General features: G+C 41.6%; 1 protein-coding gene across 1 annotated transcript in view; it reads left to right on the top strand.

Annotated features, from left to right (window-relative positions):
* The first annotated feature begins 2,410 nt into the window (after positions 1-2,410).
* The window catches only part of reep3b (receptor accessory protein 3b), a 50,656-nt gene continuing 33,539 nt past the window's right edge, over positions 2,411-19,527 (top strand). Inside the window, exon 1 of the mRNA XM_034708708.1 lies at positions 2,411-2,745. Coding sequence (XP_034564599.1) covers positions 2,714-2,745 — 32 coding nt within the window. The 5' untranslated portion in view covers positions 2,411-2,713. The remainder of the gene's footprint in view (positions 2,746-19,527) is intronic.

Genomic DNA, 19,527 nt, shown 5'->3' with positions numbered 1-19,527 from the left:
CAGCCCATGTGTGTGAAGAATGTTGAACACCAGAGTGAAAAATAACATTTCCCCTCAGAGATGAATAAAGTATATTTTTTCTATCTTACTAATTTGTTTCTTTTTGGTTTCATCAATAAAAATCTTGTATTCTTCAGAGGTGGTTTGTGTTTTCTGTTTAGAAGCAGACTGTCTAAAGGTCCATTATACTTCAAATTAATTATCATGGAGCAGACTGTCTTGGGTTCATACCAAGCAGCAACCTCCGGTCTCAAACTATGAAGCCCATGCGGAAGTGTTATAAACTGCAGTTCATCGAGTGTCCACTTGAGGCTGGCTGCAGAAACACCAGAAACCACATACACACCCATTCAAAGAAGACGATCTTTACAGCAGAAATAAACATGTTTACAGCCTGGTTCAAAAAACAGCTTGTTTCTACGTAGCTAATTTCTCTATCGGCACACACTGTACGAGGGTTAAATTAAATTTTTTTTCTAACGCGCAATTCAAAATATATTAAGATTATGAGTTTTTGCCCAAATAAGGCCATGACTGACTAAATTGACAGGAGGGAACACTGTAGCTGTTGGCTAGGAGGCTCAAACCCCACCTCTTTAACTCTAACTAAGTTAGGTTGAGTTCAACATTTCCAATATGGCTCCTGCCGACGATTGGCTTCAAAACAGTGCTCAGGAACAGATGGGTGATGCCACAGGATACTACGTCCATTACTTATACAGTCTATGGTTAACACTTGCTAACCCTAATGTACAGTCAGTGCATGACACAATATATTTCCCAGCAAAAGGAGCCTGACAGGTTGCTTGATTTGTATTACAGAATCCTCTTACTGCCTGCAACATTTGGTTGATTAAAAATAGATTAAGGGTAAGGGTTAAAAGTCTTCAGTTTGTTCTAAATATTTAAAAAGCAAAAACCTGTATATTCTTAATGTCAATTATTCCATGTGCATTGATCATTTTGTGTTTCCCAAATCGGTGTTGTTTCCATTTCCATCTGTTGTTTTCCTAAACTTTATTTAACCTTGAAGTGACACATCAGACATAATATTAACATAAACATTACAAAGACAGAATATCAAAAGTAGGCCTCCTTCAGTAAAAGACAGGTATTAACTTGGTGCAAGTTTTTTGTAAATAATGTTTGTACAAAATAACAGAATCAGAATCAAAAATACTTAATTCATCCCGGGGAGGGAATTCAATTACAGAGCTCTTAGAAACAGTGGAACATGGAAGAAGCCAAATATTAATAGAAAGAAGCAATAAAATTAGATATAAATATGAATAAAATAAAAATAATGGGTAGGAATAAAGTAGACACCATAAAAAAGAAAATATATAGAGGTTTTCAGAAGTTTACAGTCTTCAACCAGTGTTAAACTTTTAATGGGAATCTTCTTCTATGTGAATTTTAGAGTTAGGAAAAAGTTGCAAAGCTACTTAGGGCAAACACTGAAATTGGGTATGGTATTTATTCTTATGAATAATGCATTCACTACGCATGGTAAGAACTTTAATTTGTTTACATTATCTTCTATTTCCACACCAAACATGACATCGTTTTGTAGGTCTCCATGGTTTCCTTCTGTAAAAGACATGTATTAACTTGGTGCAAGTTTTTTGTAAATGATCCAAATAAGACTCAGAATCAGAAATACATTATTTATACGTTATTTCTCAGGGAGGGAAATTCAGTTATTACAGAGCTCTTATAAACAGTATGTAAGAAAGTCAAAATATTAATAGAAAGAAGCAATGAAATAAGATATAAATACAAATAAAATAAAAACAATGGGCAGGATTAAAGCATAGGCACCATAAGAAAGAAAATACAAAGAAAGGGGAGTTTTTCAAAAGATTACAGTCATCAACAAGTTTTAATGTTTTATGGCTTTCTTCTTCTTCACAGTAAATTTTAGAGTTAGGAAAAAGTTGCAAAGCTCCTTAAGGAAAATACTAAAATTAGGTATTGTATTCGTACTCATGCGTAGTAGGAACATTCATTTGTGTGCATTATCTTCTATTTCCACACCAAACATGACATTGTTTTGGTAAAATGGGGTAGACATCCCAAAAACATAAACAAAAGACAATAAAAACACATTCCCATGCTGTTTAAATCTCTCTACACTGAGCAGATGCCTTTCCCCCCCGACAACAACGCAGTTAAACCCCTCATCTCACTGCTTTATCCTCCCATTGGTTGAATCCCGCCACGAGTCAAAGACTGACCAATCAGAGTGTAGTTTGCTGAGTTTGAAATGTCACCGCTTCCATCGAGCCAAAAAGTCACATGGTTAATGTTAGCCAACCAATGAGAGAGCGTGTTTGTTGTAAACAGACTTAACCGACCAATCACAGGCTTTGGAGGGTTGTTCTTTTCCTGTTGACGTCAGAGGCTGTGTGAGCAGCTTGGTGCTAGGAGGAACTGCTGGGTGAAGAAGTAGAGGAGGAAGGAGGAAACAACCTGAAGGGAACAGAAGAGGCTGCTTGGAACACATCAGGATTAATAGTGGACGGATATAAGAGTGGGAGGTGTTTTGAGGGAGGCTGTTTGGTTGATGTAAAGCGAGATAAGTAAGCTAGTCCTCGATCTGATCATCGAAGTTTGTGCTGAAGAAGTTGACCACGGCTCGGCTAACCAATAACGTTGTCTACGGGGCTGTGGTCCACTACTGACACAGACCTGCACTCTAAAGACAGACAACATGGTGTCCTGGATGATCTCGAGGACTGTGGTGTGAGTACTTTAAGAAGAGATAAAGTTTGTTTTATCAGCTGATGAGGATGAGCTTTGTTAGCTTTCTTTGCTAACCTGTAACAGCTAAGTTCCGACCCTTATCCTTTAACGTTGTCATCTTAATCTGCTTCATACTCATTCATTCACACAAACACAGCGTTACAACTCCACTCAAACACATTTAAAAGTTCACTTCTTAGTGTTAATACGTTGTTGGGCCTTGCTGCTGCTGATTTGTTGTTGCTCCTAAGCTAATGCTAACATGCTGATTATGAATCATGCTCATCATGAGTCAACCTCTCGATATGTGTCTCTTTGTGAAGTATCAGTCAGGTGGATTTGTTCAAGCCTCGACATGTGTGCATGTGTGAAGGAGTGTCAGGTACAGCTGTCATCTTGAAGATATTATTAGCCGGCCAGCTCTGCCCAATTTAACCTGGCAGCCATAACAATGTAAGGACACAGGAAGAAAAGCGCACTCAAATCAATCTAAGTGGATTTGCATGGATTTGTCTGCTCCGTGGGTACCAAGGCTTTTATTGAGATGCCTCTGAAATCTCTTCTGAAGGAGCAGAAGTCAGCTTCTATACTGTGTTTTTTTTTTAGTAAGAAGAGGCCCACTTAACACTCAACAGCATGCCTCTAATTTATTCTCCTGTTTTCTCTTTCATTCTTTGTAAACCTCTCTCTCTGTCTTTGTACAGACAAGAGACGCAGTTACATAACAAGGTGCTAATGGAGGACAGGAATGTAGTGAAAAGTACAGAAAGGGAGTGGTGGAAACACATCACACACCTCTCCCTGTTCTCTGATGTTGGATAATAAACACATTCTTTGGTAGCAGATCTGACCGGCATCAGTAGGTGATTCACTGTATTTCATAACCTCAACGGACGACTCGTTTTGTAGGAACGAGTCGTCCTTCATCTCATATCTGTCCTGAAACTCCTCCGTCTGCCTCTAAGTGATGTTTGCAGAACGATGATATAGAGTTGTGTGGGATAAGTTTTGCGTTTGTTTATTTATACAGAGCCAAATCACAACCAACGTTATCTCAAGATGCTTTGTCAAACAGAGCAGGTCTAGACCAAGCGGCAACCTCCGGTCTAAAAATATGAGTCCAATGCAGAAGTGCTAAAAATTGCAGTTCATCGAAAATGCGCTTGAGGCTGGATTTAGGAAGTACAGGAAACCACACACACACCACAAAAAGACGATCTTTACAGCAGAAATAAACATGTTTACACTCTGGTTCAAAAAACGGTTTAGGTCTACGTGGCTCATTTCTTGATCGGCACACACTGTATGGGGGGGTCAATTTTTTCATAACACAGCAATTTGGAAGATATTGAGATTAAGAGTCTTCCAATGAGAGGCACAGCTGACTTGGCTGACAGGCGGGAACACTGTAGCTGTTGGCTTGGAGACTCAAAGCCCGCCTCTTTACATCACAATCGCTCGACAGCAGCAATGTGGCTCTCCAAACATCGCTTCAGAAACAGATGGGTGACGTCACGGATACTACGTCCATTATTCATACAGTCTATAGTCTAGACCGTACTCTATGTTAAATTATGAACAAAGACCCAACATCAAACCGGGATAAGATCCAGTCCCATCTTACAGATCTCATTTTAATCCACCATGAGCAGAGCACTTTGCAGCATTTAGCAAGTTACAGTGGCAAGGACAAACTTCCTTTAACAGGCAGAAACCTCCAGCAGGACCAGACTCATGTTAGACACACATCTGCCTCAGTAATTTTTCAGTATTGACTGTTAAAGAGCACAAGTCTATCATGCAAAGCATATTTGCTCTTTCAGATTATAGCTGAAGATCACATTGCACATTGAGCTTCAGAACAAACTCAGATGAAACCTGCAAGACGGGAGAGGAAGCACGTTAATATGGATTCAGATTTACACCAGTTTCCAGTTTGCAGTCCAACAGCCAACCAGGATCTCTTCAGCTTTATGTTTGAAGTTTAAAATACACTTATATTTCAAGTGTGAGCATCTGCACTAAACACGCAACACAAGTCTGTTTTTTATTTCAATGGATATGAAAAAATGATGTTATGCAAACAATCAGTGCTTCTCACTCAGCATGTGTACGTGCCACATGTTGGTTGGAGTCCTGAGTGCTGCCATTTTTTTTATGTGATGTCGAATTGTTGACAATTTGATGGTCTATCCATCTCACCACTATCATCTCTCTCTCTCTTCATCTCCCTCTATCCCTCTCTCCAACACGGTCTCAGCAGATGTGTGTCTAACATGAGTCTGGTCCTGCTGGAGGTTTCTGCCTGTTAAAGGAAGTTTGTCCTTGCCACTGTAACTTGCTAAATGCTGCAAAGTGCTCTGCTCATGGTGGATTAAAATGAGATCAGACTGAGTCCTGTCTGTAAGATGGGACTGGATCTTATCCTGTCTTGATGTTGGGTCTTTGTTAAAGCAGTTTTACTTGACATGAAATGCCATACATGTAAACTAAAGAGTGTCCCTGTGTTTCTGTTAGGGCTTCTGTTGCCATCATATCCTCAGTGTGTTTAAACATACCACAGTAAATATGCACTGGTTCTCCCCTCCTCAGTGTAAGGCTGATGACACCTCTGAACATGGACACTGCTCCAGCTTTCCTCCTGTGTGTGGAGGCACATCATAAAATACTGAATTCACTTTCATAACATCCAACTTCAGGGACAGAAGAGTCAGCCTCCTCTCCTGTCATCAGCTGTTGATGTTGTTTGTTGACTTGCTGACAGGATGTAATCAGAGAGACAAATCAGAGACACATCACGGCTCATAAGAGCTAATCAGCCGTGAATGTGTTTCCCTCTTTGTTTCCAGAAGTTTCTGTTTCTACACTCTGAAGAAGGAAAACCAGACGAGTTCTTTCAGTCCCTCTTTTACCTCTGCAGATATTCTTTCCATCAGCCCTTTAAAGAGCAACAGTAGAAATAGCCAGATGCTGTTTTTTCGACTCAGCACTTCACAACCAGCTAATTTTAGGCGTCAGCCTGCGAGGAATGCTCCCAAGATATTTATCCAGCTCTCTCTCTGGAGCCTCCCTGTTACTGTTGACAAAGAAGGATGAGGTCTCTGTTGAAGCTGAACAGCCATGGAAAGAGCTCCCAAAGAATGTGGATGTCTGTGGTGGTCATAATCACGAAGCACATGATGATAACTCTTGGTTTAAACATGTGGAAGCACGCTAAGAAGCAGAGGAGGTTCAGACTTTGTGAGTTTCTCCACCCCGTATGAAGCTGAAGATGAAGTTTGAAGGATGTATTTGTTGTTTGGTTCAACAAAGCTCACTTTTTAAACTCCTGGTTGTTTAGCATGGAGTCACTGACTGCTTGTTCTGCATTGTAGAGTGAAGAACAAGCCTTTCAGGATCAGCACGGTGTGCTGTCACCGCCCGAGGCTTACAGAAGTGTTTATTAATCACTCATTTAATAGAAAGCTGAAGTTCTGTTTGTGCTCCTCCTCTCACTCGTTGTTGGGAGGGACTCTGATGCTCTCACGAACCTGGTTATCAACATGATAAACGAAACCAGAGTCACTTAGAGATTACCACAGGGATGGGGCCGAGGCAGCAACATGTGACCGAGGGCAAACATGACCGAGTCTGTCGTAGGTAGTCTGTAGTCTGACTGTTCTGTTGGATCTGGTCTGCAGGATGCTGGGTCAGGCGTTGCTGGATTTCCGGTTTCAGAAAGCAGAAGTAAACAACGTCCAAGCTGATACATAAACTGCTTCTTTAACATCACTGAGGATTTAAAAAGTTAAGAAGTGGTTTATATGGAATTTGATCATTTTCACAGCACCTAAAAACTGAGTGCCCCCCGTCAAATATGGAGAAAAGAAGAAGAATGTTAGCGCTGTGCATTGTGGGAAAGAGGACGCGAGGGAGACTGCTCCGCTGCATACTGAGAACATTTTCGCCGAATCAGTACGTAGTACGTACTGCTAGTAAAGGAGGAGGTTTGAAAACAACCATAGGGTTCACACATCACAACAAGCTAAGCTAGCGTAGCTCCCCCCCAGGACCCTGCACGGGATAAGCGGTCAAGATAATGGATGGATGAATGGAATATCTGGAGGTGCACCTGTTCAAAATCAGGTCAGACTCTAACACCAACACTCTTTGCATTACTTCTTCTGTTTTTTAAATGAGCTGTGAGGTTAGATGTTTTTAAATTGTTGTTCATAGTCCCTCCTCATAAAACATCACTGGATCATGTCCTACAAGCTGCACGCTGCTGATCTTTCTCAGAGACAATGCTAAACTTCTACACTGCTGACATTTTCTTTCAACAAATCAGAGTTCGTCTAACAGATGATTTATTTTGCTTCATCTCTCAATCAGCAGTCAGGTGAACTAGCTTGTCAGCATTAAACTGATGTGGTAAAGATGCAATAAGATACAGAAGAATGTTGGATACTGTTATCAATGCATGGTGTCTGTTAACAGGGCTGATATCAGCTCATACTGATGTGTAAGTGAAGTACACGCGAGGTTTCCTGCTGCCTCTCAGTCCAGCTGGTAACTGCATCGCTGAGGGAAGACGCAGTTATATTTTACTTTTTAAGGCTGATTACGTTTCTATATTATCAGCATTTGTGGATCTAGTCTGAGTGTCAAACTGTGCAGAAGTTATTTTCTGCATTTCTTCAGTCTGTCCTTTATTAAAATAGAAATGAAAGCACCTCCGTGTGAAATACCAAGTGGAGCTCTGCAGGACAACAAAACATGAAGACAGGTTCACTAAAGTCTCTAGTCTTAGATTCCCTAAATGGCACTTTCATTAAAAGTTACCTGAGAACAGCTGTCATGTGACCAGCAGAGAGGGGACTCAGGTAGAGCAGCAAAGACTGGGCTGGATCTGAGGCGGGTCAGAATAAAAGAGTTAAGATGAGAGAAGGAACATCTGTGAAACATGAAAGAGGAGAAGCTGGAGAAGTGCTTGGTGGACATGTGATGGGATGGTCTGAGGGGCCTGTGGTGCTGCTGCAGTGTGAGATTCATGCAGGGTAAAAAGGAGGCTTAATAAGTACTAAGACCTCCACTTAATTTCTCAACACCACTCTCCATCCAATGGACAGTGACGAACAAGACCGTCACCCACAGAACAGCTCCGGCCTCTCAGCAGTCAGCTGGTTCTCTGTCTCTAACGGAGAGACCAGAACAGTCATGGGATCTTAATAATGAGCTGTGGAGCGTTTGACCTTCTGCTGAGTGCAGGAGAAACTTCCACACAACCAGGCTGACATGTGGGAGGAGCTTTTAAAAGAATGTGGTTTGTACCTGTTGACCCAGTCAGTCATTTACGAGTGTGATATCACAGGGACCTTTAAGAGGGTTTCTTAGGATGAGCATCAAAGTCTGCTTGGACTTAAGGATGAAGGGATTCCACTGGGACCTTGTAAAACATGGACTGTCTCCATTTGACCAAAAGAATACACACATTTATGACACTGTTAAATACATCACACTTTTCAAAACCATCACATTAGTGTTTTTTGTACCAGCTGGACTTACAAATAAGAATGATTAGAACACACATACTCACATGGAATCTTGATACCCTATTCAAGGAAGTGAAATGTAAAGTTAGTGGGTCTTTTCTGTTTCTGTCTGTAACTCTGTTGAAGCTCATACCATGTTATGGTTGGTTTCTTCAATTTGTTAGAGGTCTCTTTCACTGTGCAGCTCCTCGTGTGTTTTAACCATAGACTGTATGAATAATGGACGTTGTCTCCGTGACGTCGCCCATCTAGTCCAGAAGCACTGTTTTGAAGCCGATCGTTGGCGGGTGCCATATTGGAAATGCTGAACTCAAGCTATCTTCTGTCGAGCTAGTGTGAGGTAAAGAGGCGGGCCTTTAGCCTTTTCGCTAACAGTGTGCCCGCCTGTCAATCAAGTCAGCCATGCCCTTATTTGGGTAAAACTCAGAAGTTGAATATATTTGAAAATACTGCGTTATAATTAATTCACCCCCCCGTACAGTGTGTGCTGATAGAGAAATGAGCTATTCAGACCCTTACCCTTAATCTATTTTTAATCAACCAAATGTTGCAGGCAGTAAGAGGATTCTGTAATACAAATCAAGCAACCTGTCAGGCTCCTTTTGCTGGGAAATATATTGTGTCATGCACTGACTGTACATTAGGGTTAGCAAGTGTTAACCATAGACTGTATAAGTAATGGACGTAGTATCCGTGGCATCACCCATCTGTTCCTGAGCGCTGTTTTGAAGCCAATCGTCGGCAGGAGCCATATTGGAAATGTTGAACTCAACCTAACTTAGTTAGAGTTAAAGAGGTGGGGTTTGAGCCTCCTAGCCAACAGCTACAGTGTTCCCTCCTGTCAATTTAGTCAGTCATGTCCTTATTTGGGCAAAAACTCGTAATCTTAATATATTTTGAATTGCGCGTTAGAATTTTTTTTTAATTTAACCCTCGTACAGTGTGTGCCGATAGAGAAATTAGCTACGTAGAAACAAGCTGTTTTTTGAACCAGGCTGTAAACATGTTTATTTCTGCTGTAAAGATCGTCTTCTTTGAATGGGTGTGTATGTGGTTTCTGGTGTTTCTGCAGCCAGTCTCAAGTGGACACTTGATGAACTGCAACTTTAACACTTCCGCATGGGCTTCATATTTTAAGACCGGAGGTTGCTGCTTGGTTTTCACTTGTCTCGCTAGTTTCTGCATGTTTTCCTCGCCTCGTCTTCTTTTATTCTGCTGGCGGTTCGTCAACCATTAACCTCCAATTGGAAGTTTTGTGCTTTACAAATAAATGGAGAGTAAGAATCAAACCAGGCCTGGTGCATGTGCAACAGTTGGGGACTTTTAAGCCGAGTTAAGGCAAGCAAATTGGGGATACAAATGGCGGAAGAAAGAAAGAAAGAATAATAATAATCACTCAGGTTTCAAGAGGGCCTCGCCGGCATTGTCGGTGCTCGGGCCCTAAATATCCTCCATGTTTTTTACCACTGCTAATAGCAGGTTTTTGCCACATGGTCAACATGAAGAGGTGACATCAGATAGATTATAAATGTGCTGGACTCCTTTCTGCAGATTGATTTGATTTAACGTGCCATTCAGAGTTGCTTGTACTATTCAGGATTAATGACTGTTGCTGCAGGGTTTTAACCAATCAGGATCAAGTATTTAACACATGCGTGTGATTAAATAGAAATCCGGGTCATAAATGGTAACATTAAAGAAAGGGACAACTAAAGCTAACATTCTACATGTTTGTGAACAAATGTTTGACTTTAAAAAGCTCTAGGACGTAAGGCTTGTTGTGTTCGTGAGGACAGATGTGTTTACACTTTGAGGAGTTTGCCATATTGTGCACGAGGCAGCACTTCTAGTTTCAGCGTCTGTCTTTCTGTTGGACTTTGTTGCATCAGTTGTGAGCTCATGAATTCAGCGTCTCCGTGTTGTTGTCATTAAAAAGTTTTCTGTGCTGTAGCTTGTGTGATAAGAGTGATTCCTCCTGGAGTCGTAGAAAAACACGGAGCTGAAGCTGGAGTTTGTGAAGTAAGGTTTGTAACGTGGGAACATTCAGCGAGCAGTGAGCCCGGTGTAAATGATGTATGTCCTTTGTTTCCCTGTGAGGAAATACTGTGGGGATGAACAGACCTGGACCTGAACCAGTCTCATTTGCTGTAGCAGCAGTACTCTCAACAATCCCCCCTCTGTGTTTTTAGGGGAAAAGTCATGTAATCAAATTCTTATTCCTGAAGCTCAAACCAGATGTTGGAAGCTCAAATATTTTTTCTCTCCCTCCTCTGTTCCTCCCTCCCCCTCTCCTTCTCCCTGAGTCTCTGTTTTAAATTGCTCTTGTTCTCTCTTTCTCTCTTGTCATCCTGTCATCCCCCTCCCTCCATCTGGTTGTTGGTGGTGTACGGTGTCAGGAAACCAGAGAAATTGACCTGGAGCCCAGAGCCACGGCCCATCTAAAAGCACCAGGGCTATTTTCTCAGCTGCATGCAGGGAGAGGGGGGAAGGTGTTGAACGGCAAGAAGGGGAAAGAGAAGGGAGAGAGGGGAAATGGAGGGATGGTAGTTTGGGTATGAGAAAGGGGCCCTGTTTCTCTCTAAATTGTTTCAAGATTATTTCAGTGGACGCTCAGCTCATTCTGTGTGTGCGTGGTTTGAGCTCTCTGCTGGTCTTGTGTTACTCTGCATGAGGTAAATGTACACATAAGACTCTGGAAAAGTCAGGGTGGCTACTGATGTCACCAGAAGAACCTCGTAGCACTTACCAGGTGGAATGGGAGACTTTCCAGGAATCATTTTAGGGGATGAGCGTTTGGTCGACTAAAAAACTTAATGTCGTCACTCTAGCTTGTCAGCACCGGAGCTAGTCACATAAACAAGTTATTAGTGTTTTTAGTGTCTGGGTTCGAAATATAGGTGAAATATTGTGTCTAAGTTGTAACACAGCCACCCACCTGTTATCCTGTTATGCTCTGCTCTTTGGATATAAACAAGCACAGATGACAGACGGCATCCATACGTAGCTGTCTGGTTAATCTGGCATATAACCACTGGGAGCAATGTGTAACCAACTCAGGTATGTGGACTTTAACCTGCATGGAGGAGTAAAGCCTGGTGGTGCTGGCTCTGCTTGTGTTAGGCCTGGTCTATACTTCTATGTCAACCCTATGCAGCAGTGATCGACACAGACATGAGCACCACATACTTGTTGTTAGTCGATGTGTCCGTGTCGTGCAGCAATTCTCCGACGGAATGCTTGAGGGCAGTGTGGTCTCTCTGATAGTCCGGTCGCCTGCTCTCTGTTTACTTTTCCATGTCGATTTGACGCAGAAGTATAAATCAGGCTTAAGTTGTAACGCAGCCACCCACCAATAGCAGGAGCTTCTGCCATGATGCTGTTATGCTCTGCTATTCGGATTTAAATGTGAACAGATGACAGACGGCATCTTGTAGTGTGAAGTGTTTTCTCAGTATTGTTATTTAGAAAATAGAGACAAAGTTGTACATAGAAGTGTCTGGTTAATCTGGCTCATAACTCAGGTATGTGGACTCTGCACGGAGGAGTGAAGCCTGGTGGTGCTAGCTCTGCTGGTGTTAGACCTGGTCTATACCTCTGCATTGACCCTACGCAGCAGTGTGGTCTCTTTGATCACCGGTCGCCTGTTCCCGGGGTCGCCACAATCTCTGTTTACTTTTCCACAGAGATTCAGAGTGTGTTATGTTAATCTACAGCTGATACATGTTGCTGTTTATCATACAGACATGATTACATGAAGAATATAGAAGAGTCATCGGAGTAGATGATATGTATAGCAATTCAGGAAGTGCTGTAAATGCAGGAAATACAATGCTGTTAAAAGGACCAATCACAGGGCTTGTGGTGTGCCTCGTTTTGTAGGAGGTGCATATCAGGCTACATGTGTTAGCTTCTGTATCGGAAATGGGCTACACAGATGATTCAATGCAGAATCATAAACCAGGCTTTAGGCACACTTTGTAAACCAATCTGACATCATTGAAACTCTGTGGTCTGATAACTTTGAATGCTTGTAAGTGGCCCTTCAGTGTCTTGGAGGCTGATGCATCTGTCTGCAGAGTTTTTTTTTTAAATGTAATGCTGTTTTTCTGGAGGTATTTTTTGTGTAGCTGTTGTATGCGTCTGCTATTTGTATTTATGTCTATTGTAACTTTTTTTTTTTTTAAGTTATATTTTTTGGGCTTTTTTGCCTTTATTTGATAGAACAGCTGAAGAGAGACAGGAAATGTGGGGAGTAGAGAGTGAGGGAAGACATGCAGGAAATGGTCACGGCCGGGAATCGAACTGGCGACCCCTGCGACGAGGACTGTAGCCTCTGTATGCAGGGCGCTTAGACCGCTAGGCCACCAGCGCCCCAAGTCTATTGTAACTTTTTAACGGTGCTGCTGCCTATCTTGGCCAGGACTCTCTTGGAAAATAGATTTTTAATCTCAATGAGCATTTCCTGGTTGAATAAAGGTTATAAATAAATAAAAATAAATAAATAAAATAAAAATCATTGACTCACAGACTCTATGATCATGTATCTAGCTGTGTTAAATTCTGCTCATCTTTGACTGCTTTATAGTTTTTTCGTCACCTATAGACCGGTCAGATAGTCTGAGTTGAACCTTTTAAACATCTAAGAAATGAGTCTCTTTGAAACATCTCAAACTGCTACAGCAGCAGCAGTTCTTATTAAGAGTCTGTAATAAAGAACGATAAGGCACTGACATGTTAGAAGCAGTGTTATCTCATCAGTAGTCACTTCAAAGGACACAAAGTTCACAGTTAATAGATAAGGTGTATCAGGGATCACACTTGGCACAGATTACTTTAACAGAAAAACAGTTCACTGATTTCAGACGGTGGATGTTTGAACCTCTCGTTCAGCCAGTTTCTCTACACAGAGGTCGAGCTGACCGGCAACATCTGTGGGTCAAACATTACAGGGAACCAATCAATCCTTTTAAAGGGTTCAATTTAGGCGTATTGGATCAAATGTAATGTGATTTATTATCAATATAATAGTTACACAGGATTTAGGAGAATCATAATAATATAAAGTATGCAACCTAATATAAATATATTCAGCACATGAACTCACTGTAAGACAGGTCTATGTGATACAGGAGGTAAATACAACAAGTGTTTACATTGTTCAGTATTGTTGCAAGATTAGAAATGCAGTAAGTTTATTTGAAGTGGACAAATGAAAGACTGTGATATTGAGATGTCAAATGCCGAAGAAATTGTATTGTATACTGTGCCATTCCAAATAAAAAGAAAATTTCAAAAAAGAAATGCAGTAAGTTCACAAATATTGAAGAGTATTAATCCAACATAAATCCAAAAGGCTTTTTATTTTCAGCTCTAAATGAGCACCACTGAATTAAATAGTATCTGATAGCTAGCTTGAGCCTCATCGAGCTATATCTACATATTGTGAAAGCTATTACACCCACTGCTCTGTCTGACAGGTACAGTGAACTCAGGCTGAGTGATAAGACATTGATTGTTTACATGAGATTATCAGTCTTGTTAAATGAAATCAGTGAAATTGTACTAAAAAAGTCAGTCTGTTATTTTTTTTGCCCAGCTCTACAGTAAGGTGATTCCTGCTGACTTCCATCCTCTCCTGAGGCGTGTTTTTCCTGTCCCTGATTGTCCTGCTGTCCCTAAAGAACCTTCCCGAGCCCCTCCCCTATTGTTCCGCAGAGCAAACCATCCGAGCAGGGGAGCGTGTTCAGTGACAGGAGGGGAACACTGTGACAGCAGTCATTAGCGCAGCCCATCACATGATTGGAATTCAAGTCCTCGACTGCATAATTGATTAGCAATGTGCACTTGTTAGTGTTGTTGATGTTGTTGGCCTTGTTTATTACTGTCTTTATTCCTGTCGCACCATGAGGCCAGCCATGTGTGCGTGCAGGAGGCCTGTGAGTACTCTCTGCAGTCAAAGCTCATTAGAAGCAATTGAGACACAAATACCTGCTATTATCACAGCATCGGCATTGCCCTTCATTAAGAAGACTAAGATCTGCTTGCCAAACACGCCGCCTTAAAATGATAGTGCTGCAGAGGAAGGACTTACACTTAGGGCTGGGCGATAATTCTATGACGATAATTATCAGGAAATATTTTTTCTCAATAGAAATATAACAAACATGTGATAAAAGGTGATATATTTAGACTAGGGATGAACATTTCAAGCCAAAATACTATTTGATAATCGTTGGCATCTATTTGACGATTATTCAAGTGTAAGTCTCGATCTTTATGCCGGTGTGTCTGTGACGCGGCGTGGCGTGTGTGTTTACATTTTACAGACATGCTCAGTCTCTGGAAATATGTGTGTAGTGGTGTGACTGTCAGAAACAGAGAAAATTGCAGCGACTGTCGCTAATGTTTTCTTCTTCTTTTGCTATTTAATGCAGTTAGCATTCTTCTTCTTCTGTTACCTAATGCAGTTAGCAAACAGCTTTAAGACGCCCTATAGTCACCGTCTGGCGGGAATACCGTATTACAACCAGGGACTGTTGAAAATGATGAAAACTTGTACTTTCAAAATGAGAAAATATTCAAAGTAAGTCTTTGATTTTAACAAAGTGAACGAATATTCGAAAATTGGAGGCGCTAATGTGCCTTAAATGCTTATTGCCACACAACATTAGACAGAAGAAGAAGACGGCATGGAACAGCCAGTCAAGTCGCAGGGTTAGAGGTAGGTGGGGCTTAAAAATGTTGGGAGCGGAATGTAAACATAGCTGAAATGAGCGACAGGGACACTGAAGACTAAAAAGACAATCTTCCTTTAAGTCAGAAATGATGGATTCAAGATGCTTATCAGAAAACGAAATCCAGATACAAGCTAACAAACCGTCTTCAACTTTCACTCAGGAACAAAAATCTGACTTTAAATGTAAATTAAGTAATGATTTCATATCATGAAAATATTGTTATTGACTGATATGAAATATTTTATCATAACATCATTTTTAATAACGCCGAGCTCTACTTAAGCTGCACATCTACGCTAGACAGAGAGAGAAATGTAAACATGAAGTGAGGCAGGCCTGATATTTACATTCTTACAACAATGCTTCAACCCCCCACCACCCACAGGTTGCTTGGTCTGGGCTGTTGTGCAACCTGTTCCTCCACTACACTGACACACTGACACTGACACACACACACACACACACACACACACACACACACACACACACACACACACACACACACACACACACACACACACACACACACACACACACACACACACACACACACACACACACATGCACCCTTCATGCCATGCTAACATGTAACAGAACATGCTTCATTCACTTTCATGTTCCTGGTTGGCGTGTTCAGTAGTATTGTTTTCTACCTGTACAGCTCGGTGATTTGGAGTTATTCAAACAGAGTTATGCGGAGGGAGCTTTGGCAGCCTAGCTGTTTCCATAGCAACAGCAGGAAAATAAACTGCTGTGTTTGTTGGCCATGAGCCTGCATGCCGCTGAAGGCACTCCAGTCTGCACAGAGGGGACATATACAGTGTGTCTGTGTGTGTTTGGAGGGAGCTGTTGTTGTGAAATCTTCCTCGCTTTTATCTCTCGGCTCGTGCTGAATGACTTTCTGTATCAGATAAATAAACTCAGATTGAACCTCATTCAGGTTTCTAGAGTCTGAGTAGGACACACGTGAGATGAGACTGAGGATGTGGGCGTTTAATCAACGACATCATTAAACACTGCCCCCCTCACTGTAATTACTAATCTGTGACTCTGATTGTTAATATTGTCACTGTCGTAGGGATGAATTCAAGGTCATGTGCTGTGTTTAAACTGTAGCGCAGACAACCCCCACTATCCTTGGTTAACTGCTCTTTCCATAACGCTATAAAGCTCTACTACCCAGATGTTAACAAGCACAGATGACAGATGGCGTCTTGTCATGCAGTGCAGTCTGACAGTATTTGAAAAATGGAGATGAAGTTGTATGTAGGCTGTGTCTCTGATTAAACTGATGTATAACCATTCCACCAGAGCAATGAGGAACCAGCACAGGCATGAAGATGTTAAGCTGCAAAGAGGAGCGAAAGCTGATGGTGCTAGCTCTGGGGGGCATTTTTGCCTTTATGACAGGACAGCTGAAGAGAGACAGGAAACATGGGGAGTAGAGAGTGGGGAAAGACATGCAGAACATGGTCGTGGGCGGGAATCGAACCGGCGACCTCTGCAACAAGGGCTATAGCCTTGGTATGTGGTGCGCTTAGACTGCTAGGCCACCAGCGCCCCAAGGGTAGCGTTCTTATCCATCACACCCCCAATCTGCCTACTAGTTCTGCTAGTGTTAACCAGTTTGACATTGTTTCCAGGCAGACTTTGTGAGCCTGTGTTTTAGCTGTGTACAGTTTTCTGAGTGTTTTCTTAACCTTACTCCAGTGGGTTGTATGCTGTGTCAAAGGAGACATGTTTGACCACTTGCTGTGGAATAATCTGGTGTGTTTGTGCGCACATAGATTTATTTTTAGGTGTATAGGCTGGTTTATACTTGTGGGTCGACCCTACTCAGCAGTGGTCGATGCGGACATGAGCACCACATACTTGTGCATCGATGTGTCCGCTGCAATACTCAAATACAAAACGCTTGAGGGCAGTGTGGTCTCTCTGATAGTCTGGTCGCCTGTTTCCAGCATCGCTACAATCTCTGTTTACTTTTCCACAGCGATTCAGGACAGATTTTGTTACAGCTACATTGCAGTACTGTAGTTAAAGGATGGGCAGTGAATTTTAATATTTGAACACTCGTTTAACAGTTAATGCGAATATTCTCTCATTTTAAAAGTACAATTTTTCATCGTTTTCACCGGTGCCATGTTTTAATACGGTATTCCCGCCAGACGTGGGCTGCAGTGCTTCTTAAAGCGGTTTGCTAACCGCATTAAGTAACAGAAGAAGAAGAATGCTAACTGCATTAAGTAACAGAAGAAGAAGAACGCTTACTGCACTAAGTAACAGAAGAAGAAGAACGCTAACTGCATTAAGTAACAGAAGAAGAATGCTAACTGCATTAAGTAACAGAAGAAGAAGAATGCTAACTGCATTATGTAACAGAAGAAGAAGAACGCTAACTGCATTAAGTAACAGAAGAAGAAGAATGCTAACTGCATTAAGTAACAGAAGAAGAAGAACGTTAACTGCATTAAGTAACAGAAGAATGCTAACTGCATTAAGTAACAGAAGAAGAAGAACGCTTACTGCATTAAGTAACAGAAGAAGAAGAACGCTAACTGCATTAAGTAACAGAAGAAGAAGAATGCTAACTGCATTAAGTAACAGAAGAAGAAGAACGCTAACTGCATTAAGTAACAGAAGAAGAAGAACGCTAACTGCATTAAGTAACAGAAGAAGAAGAACGCTAACTGCATTAAGTAACAGAAGAAGAAGAACGCTAACTGCATTAAGTAACAGAAGAAGAAGAACGCTAACTGCATTAAGTAACAGAAGAAGAAGAATGCTAACTGCCTTAAGTAACAGAAGAAGAAGAATGCTAACTGCATTAAATAGCAAAATAAGACAAAAACATTAGCGACAGACTATTTGAGTAATCGTCAAATAGAAGCCAATGATTATAGAATAGTGGTTTGGCTTGAAATGTCCATCCCTACTGTAGTTACATTTTGGAGGAGATGCGCTACATTGTCGATTCAAGGCAGAAGAAGAAACCAGGCTTAAGTGTCAAAAACAAAACAAGGGCTGTTCTCAATGGAAAGCAGTAAACTACACTGAAATGATGTTTTGGGCGACTGAAAATACAAGCTTTTGTACATCATATAACCTGGAGATGTCACAGCCCTATTCCCTCATGTGTATTACGTTCCCAGTTAAATATCCATGTGTGAGTAGAAGGACACTTACAGAGTCGGTCTACTGAGCTGCGTTAGTTCTGCTGACTCTGCTGAGTTCATCAACACTTCTTCAGAAAACGGTAACAGTTTTCAAGTCCGTGTTCGTAATAGTCTTCTCGTTTGGTTGGACTCACTGCTCAGTTAAAGAATCTGTGAAGGCGTGCTGGTCTGGCATTTATACTCCTGCACTTTCAGTTGTTTTGCAATGTCATGTAAACACGTGTTTTTTTTAGACTTTTCTGTATTTTGTCGTATAAACAAAGCTTTAAAAAGTATTTGTAATCTCCTTTTTCTCAGTTCAAGACTTAAACTGATGAAAAGCGAGCAGTGATAAAATCTAATGTGGTTCAACACAATGGTTACTGTTACTGACTGAAGAAGAATAGACTTCCTGCTGAAGGTACCCTTCAGTAACAGTCTTTGTTCTGTTACTGCACTGTGCTCCTCTTGGCACGTCTGTGGCTGTCTGATCATGTTGAATACTGAAAGCTGTTCAGCCGAGCAAACCCAGGATTTCACCTGCATACTGCGGTTTCCCTGAGCTGCAGTCTGCTTTGTTTTCTTCTCTCTTTCCATAATCAAATGACCTGGAGCTGACAGTGACACTGCAGGGCTGCACAGGATCTACTGCTTTTAGCATGCAGTCACTTAAGAGGGTCAGGGCTCTATATAGAAACAACCAGGGGGATCCTGTATCCCCCTTTCCCTCCTGTCTAATGCCATTTTTAATACTGGGTCAGTTTAAATTCTGCCTGTCCATGTGGCCTGCATGACAGTTTGTCTCTTTCTCTCAGTCCCTCTGGTCTTGTTCAGTAACCAGATGAAAGTTGTTACATGATTAAACCAACAACCTTGGATGTGTGTGTTTAGTCAACTGAAATATTAAACTTTATCACCTCACGAGTCACCAAAAGAATGACTAGTTGGTTAAATGAGTTATTGAAGTTTACGTCAGTTAGGCCTGTAGCTCTGCTTAAAAACTGCTACACTGATGCTATAATGCTCTCCTAACTGGACGTAAACCAGCATAGGTGGCATCTCGTAGGGTGGCGTGGTTAAGCAGTGTTTGGATCTGTAAAATGGAGATAATGTTGTATGCGGGCTGCCTGGTGAAAGCATAAAATCCACTGACTGCAGCAGTGCAAAACCAGCACAGGCACGTGGACTTCAGCCTGCAAAGAGGAGCTAGCTCTGCAGGTAATGGATGTCACATTTGTTTGCCCACATCAGCAGGCGCGTGATCCCATTTGTAGCCGTGTTGAAGGCAACGTTTGGAAGTGACTAATCTCCTAGTTGTTTTTAAAATTTTAATTCTGAGCAGCCAACTAATCTAAAGAT

The sequence above is a fragment of the Notolabrus celidotus genome, chromosome 18 (assembly GCF_009762535.1).
Source record: "Notolabrus celidotus isolate fNotCel1 chromosome 18, fNotCel1.pri, whole genome shotgun sequence".
Classification (NCBI taxonomy): domain Eukaryota; kingdom Metazoa; phylum Chordata; class Actinopteri; order Labriformes; family Labridae; genus Notolabrus; species Notolabrus celidotus.
The sequence above is the reverse complement of the archived record's forward strand: the minus strand, read 5'-3'. Positions and strand labels throughout refer to the sequence as shown.